Source organism: Rutidosis leptorrhynchoides, chromosome 4, assembly GCF_046630445.1.
Source record: "Rutidosis leptorrhynchoides isolate AG116_Rl617_1_P2 chromosome 4, CSIRO_AGI_Rlap_v1, whole genome shotgun sequence".
NCBI classification, from domain to species: domain Eukaryota; kingdom Viridiplantae; phylum Streptophyta; class Magnoliopsida; order Asterales; family Asteraceae; genus Rutidosis; species Rutidosis leptorrhynchoides.
This window is the reverse complement of record NC_092336.1, coordinates 6,327,140-6,332,963: the sequence shown is the minus strand read 5'-3', so window position 1 is coordinate 6,332,963 and position 5,824 is coordinate 6,327,140. Positions and strand designations below refer to the sequence as shown.

General features: G+C 34.5%; 2 protein-coding genes across 2 annotated transcripts; both read right to left on the bottom strand.

Annotated features, from left to right (window-relative positions):
* Positions 1-1,129: 1,129 nt before the first annotated feature.
* Positions 1,130-1,465, bottom strand: LOC139839478 (clavaminate synthase-like protein At3g21360). The gene has a single exon (XM_071829543.1). It carries the CDS (start codon positions 1,463-1,465, stop codon positions 1,130-1,132), a length of 336 nt encoding a protein of 111 aa, XP_071685644.1.
* A 1,555-nt stretch (positions 1,466-3,020) lies between these two features.
* Positions 3,021-5,824, bottom strand: LOC139904407 (clavaminate synthase-like protein At3g21360). The gene is made up of 3 exons (XM_071886345.1): positions 5,414-5,824; positions 4,436-4,689; positions 3,021-3,553 (listed from the first exon to the last, which is right to left on the bottom strand). The coding sequence occupies exons 1-3, from the start codon at positions 5,780-5,782 to the stop codon at positions 3,187-3,189; spliced, it is 990 nt and encodes a 329-aa protein (XP_071742446.1). The 5' UTR covers positions 5,783-5,824; the 3' UTR covers positions 3,021-3,186.

Genomic DNA, 5,824 nt, shown 5'->3' with positions numbered 1-5,824 from the left:
AATTATTAATAATATATATAATATATATAATTTAAATAATTAATTATATATTATATTTAATTCACGTGCATAGTTGACTTGTAATTTTTGTTCCGATAAGTCGTACGTCATCACTTGACTTATGTCCCGGTTCCAGTTTCTCGAACGCATTTTTGTACGCTTAGAAAACTAACACTTTTTAGTTTTGCGAATCGTACCTTTGTCAAAATATAGTCTTAAATTATCCATAAACTATACCACTCAAAATGTATCTTAAACTTTCGAGTATTTTGGTCATTTACTTCTATAAATCATCATCTCGTAGTATATACATTCTTCATTTTGAAATAGTGTTTTACTGTAGCAAAGTTTTTTTACTGTAGTAAATAGTGATTTCCGAAAACACTGCAGTTTTTCGGGTACTGTAGCAATTCGAAAATACTGTAGCAAATTAGTGTTTTACTGATTCATCTTAAACATTTTAGTTAACTTATTTAAATATCAATCGAATCAATAATCGAATGTTACCATCGTTTACTAAATAACTTGAAATCACACACACACACACACACACACACACACACACACACATATATATATATATATATATATATATATATATATATATATATATATATATATATATATATATATATATATATATATGCACATTAAGTTATATATATATTGTTCGTGAATCTTCGAGAATAGTCAAAGAATAATTGATTACATGAATATAGTTCCAAAACTTGAGACTCAACATTACAGACTTTGCTTATCGTGTCGAAAACATTAAATCACTTAAAGATAAAGTTTAAATTTGGTCAGAAATTTTCGGGTCGTCACACTCATCATTCAGCGCTCGTTTATAAATCCCGAGAAGACGAGTACCAGCAAATTAAAATCAAAGAGTAAATTGAAATCCAAGAAAGTATAGTTACTAAAATAGACCATTGAGCAAAATCTATCTGGTACAGTAGTATTATTTTCCTAGTAAAAATACATGAGCATAATAGTGGTATAACACACTGAAAGTACATGGTTTGAGGCTTCTAGCCATTTGACAAGCTTCATTTGTTTAGTAACCTAACCTCATTATACAAAAACATATATTTATACATATTACATAATATGCTTTTCCTTAAAGCATTTATTTGCAGAAGGAAGCTAGTATGCGGCGTGGTGGGGCCAACAATGGCCTACGCGAATGAAGAACTGCCAAATTGTCTAGCAATAGAACATCGTCCTTTTGCCATTGCAACGCTACACACTCATCATCCAACATCTTTATCAAGTCATTCACTTCATTCGGAGGTATCATTTCACCATCACCAAAAACGACTTGTTTTGTTGGATCATCATTTAGTTTATCCATTACTCCATTATAGGATATTGCAAGATTATTGAACCAGATCTTGCGTTGTCGTGCCTCATCGTATTTGAAACAGGGTTTGGGACCTATTACAATTTTAGCATTGTCCCCCATCCATTCTAGTTTTATTCCCGTCTTGGCAGCTCTGTAAATTTAATCGGATATTAGTTCATTACTTTCGATAACAACAATACTCACCCACACTAACCCACCAAGGAAAGCGCTATCCCTAGCATATGCATGTATGCTTGACTCCAAGCAAGTAATCAAAGTGTGCGGAAGCATGTATCAAGCAGCCAAGTATGAACCTGAGAAACATATAGAAAACTGTCAACGAAAAACGTTGGTGAAATCATAGATGTAGTAATTAATGTTATTTTTGAACCACAAGATTTAGTATTCCATAAAATTGATCATCCACATAGTTTGCATTCCAAAATAGGTTCGCGAGCACCCAATTATCAAGGCTTAACTTTCTAACCATAGAACCCCATCACAATAGTGTTAGAACATACACTATTTCTCAAAAATATATTTTATTCGTAGACGGTAGCGAACCGTCTGAATGAGGGTTTGTCAAACCCATATGGATCCATGCAACATAAGTTCTCGCTTACACCCGGCAAGTGTAACTAATGATAATCGAATTGAGGATTTTGTTCTAAACTCGCTGTGGAATGTTTGTTTCATCGAACTTGTGTTCAAAACATAAAAGTAAGTAGTACAAGATGTAACAAAGTATATGTTTCTCAGCCCACGATTTAAAAGAATAAAAGTTGTTGAAAAGGTGGGACTATGATCTCACCTCGAGTGCACGAGTATAAAAGTACTTCACAAAGTAAACGTATGCATGAAAGTTGCTTAGCCTTGACCTAAACAAGTAAGTTGTATCAATTAACCTGTTACGACACTAGGTCGTGTTTGGAAGATATATTCAATGATGTTTTATGAAAGAATAAAATCTTATGGATTAAAGATACGAACTAGTGTTGGATTTTACATAAAATGAGGATTTAGCGCAAAATGTAAAGGGGCTTGGTATGAGGTATAAATACCAAGCCACCTCCTAAAAATCACTGAGCCTTTATCATTTCCACACACGCCATCAGCGTGTTTCCCCCATATACTCTCTAATACTTTGTTAAGGGTCTAGATATTAAATCATTCAAGAAAGTTCTAGAATCAATACAATTTTGGTATTGATTCCTACAACAAATCATTAAATCTTGTATAAAACAAAGATCAATATATCACAAGTAAATTTGTTTTAGATCTGAGTTTTGGTAGTTATGTTTATTTCTATTTATCATCACCATCATACACCTACTGTTCCATTACCAAACAATCAAACAACGAATTTGAAACTAGTTTTGTGCACCAACATTTTAGCATGATCGACCTGCCAGATTATCTAGTAAGAGCATCACCTGTTTGCCAAGGTATTTCAACACACTCCTCATCTAGGATCTTAGAACAGCCCTGAATTATATGACCTGGCAAAGATTAACCACCTCCTAAAGTCACTGCTCTTGCCAGATCATCATTCAGCGCTCATTTATAAATCCCCAGAAGATGAATACCAGCAAAGTTAAGGAGTAAATTGAAATCCAAAAAAGTATAGTTACCAAAACAGACAATTGAGCAAAATCTATCTGGTACAGTAGTATTGTTTTTCTAGTAAAGTACATGAGCATAATAAGGGTAAACACATTGAAAAGTACATGGTTTGAGGCGTCTAGCCATTTGACAAGCTTTATCTGTTTAGTAACCTAACCTCTCGTTATACAAAAACATATATTTATACATATCACATAATATGCCTTTCTTTAAAGCCGTTATTTGCAGAAGGAAGCTAGTATGCGGCGTGGTGGGGCCAGCAATGGTCTACGCGAATGAAGAACCGCCAAATTGTCAAGCAACAGAACATCGCCCTTTTGCCATTGCAACGCTACACACTCATCATCCAACATCTTTATCAAGTCATTCACTTCATCTGGAGGTATCATTTGACCATCACCAAAAACAACTTGTTTTGTTGGATCATCATTTAGTTTATCCATTACTCCATTATAGGATATTGCAAGATTATTGAACCAGATCTTGCGTTGTCGTGCCTCATCGTATTTGAAACAGGGTTTGGGACCTATTACAATTTTAGCATTGTCCCCCATCCATTCTAGTTTTATTCCCGTCTTGGCAGCTCTGTAAATTTAATCGGATATTAGTTCATTACTTTCGATAACAACAATACTCACCCACACTAACCCACCTAATACATACACACATGATATTAAGTGCACATATGCCTCAAGTGAGAGTACAGATGGTATTAAAATTGGTAGCTTTCTAGGTTCATTTGAAATTGCATCCTCTGTTAGATACCATGATTACACAATTAATCACACAATAATTTAACTTCTTTCCTTGTTATCAAAAAGGGGTTGGGTAAAGCAAACTCCATCCTTAGTCTTCTTTAAGACCCTTCAGTGCCGTTTCATTTAAGTCCCCTTGGCGAGCACTGGCTCTTGTGCTCTTCCCCGTCGACCACGACGACAGAAGCCACGCGAAGAATTTAGACCGAAAAGGGGAAGGGCCAGTGGTGGGCATTTAGGAAAGTTCAATCGGATAGGGGTGTTATTCGGTTTCAAACAATTTTATTCAAAAACTAAACCGAATCACAAAAATCGAAATTGACTTTGATTTTCGATTTAATTTCGTTTCAGTTTACAAATATGGATTGGTTTTTTATTCAACTATCATTTATATATTCTTTAATTCGGTTAAAGAGAAAACTAAATTCTAACTAATAATATAGTAATAAATTATTAATTTATATATAGACAACAAATTGATTTCAAAATCAATCATTTATGATTATTTTAGTTGAATTATGATATCTTAGTTTTTCGGTTTTTTCCGATATCTAACACCATTCAAATTCAATTTTCACTATACTCTTTCGTCAATGAATTCGGTTCCGGGTTCAGCTTTTCCAAAAATACTCGTAAAATGATATACTATGTATAATTGGAAAATTGTTATATTTTCATTTTCAGTTAAATAAATGAAGTAAATGTGGAATACCTTTCCTGGGCTACACTTTTGTCATCGGTCATGTACATGGCCTTCCAGCCACGGCCTATTGGGCTTGAGGGATCATACTCTTTTCCTATGACTCTCATGTAAGTCAATCCTTTCTCTTCTAAATCTGCCACAAATTTTGGATGCTTCTTTTTCATCTTGTTGTAGATCACATGGCTTAAAACTATACAAGTTTCCCCTCCACTTCCGGGTTCAACTTCACAGAAGAAAAATAATTTCGATGGAGTTTCAATAGCCTGTTCACACATAAAATAATTTATTCACTAGAAATCATATATTTGACGTTCAAAAGCTTATATTGAGGTGCTTAGGGAAAAGGGGAGTGGCGGAACTTGAAGACCATTAATAGGGGGTGAAAACAATAACTTGCGGTGAATAGTGTAAAAAAAAAAAAGTTTACCCCTAAATATTACTGTATAAAATATTACAATAGAATTTTTTTCGCAGAATTAAGTTCCTCCCTAGAAAAGGTCAGAAACGGTCAAGGGATAACTTAGTTATGACACGGACATCTAGTGAAAATATGCATGAACACGAGAAACGTTATTCGTTTATCCGTTTGTTTATTGTTGATTTTACGATAGTTAAATTAAGAGCGTGTACCAGTTTATTTTCAATTGTACCATACATGGGCGAAATTACATAGGGGGAAGGGTGGCACCCGCCTTCGTGGATTTGAAATTTTTAGTGTTAAAATTTTGGATTTTTTGATTTTGCCCCAATGGATCTAAAATTTTCACGTTTAAAATTTGATTTTGCCCTCAAAAGGCTTCACATTTTACCCCCAACTTAAAAGCCCATGACGCAAATGGTTTTATTTTCATGTAAGAATTGAAAGAAAAAAAAAATTATAGTGAATGTAAACGCTTTTAGAAAAACTTGCACTCTGTGAAAAAATTTTCTAGTTCCGCCACTAACTACTACTATAGTTTATAATATGAATATGAACGTCATATGTACATGAGATAGTTCGTGATGAAAGCCGATCTTCTGTTCGGGCGGTGATTCATTAGCGGTGTAAACACGTCCACAAACTTTAGTTCTGGATCCTCCACCAGCCGCGCCATAAGGAAAGTCTTCGTAGCCAGACGATTCAACGACGTCGTTGAAGTCGGAGGCGGTGGAAACTGGAAAACCTCTGAACAGAACTACACCACTTTGATAAAGGAGTGAATCTATCCATTCTTTGTTACCTTTTATAGCTTCTGTTAATTGAACATGCTTCATGGCTTTCGGGCTAGGATACAAAACAGCCGGGAACACGATTTCGCTGTCAGATTTTGGCTGCAAACTTCCAACTTCACTGAACAGACTTTGTTCTTCTCCCATACTTAATACTCTGTACTCTGTATTTGATAAAATATGGAGAAT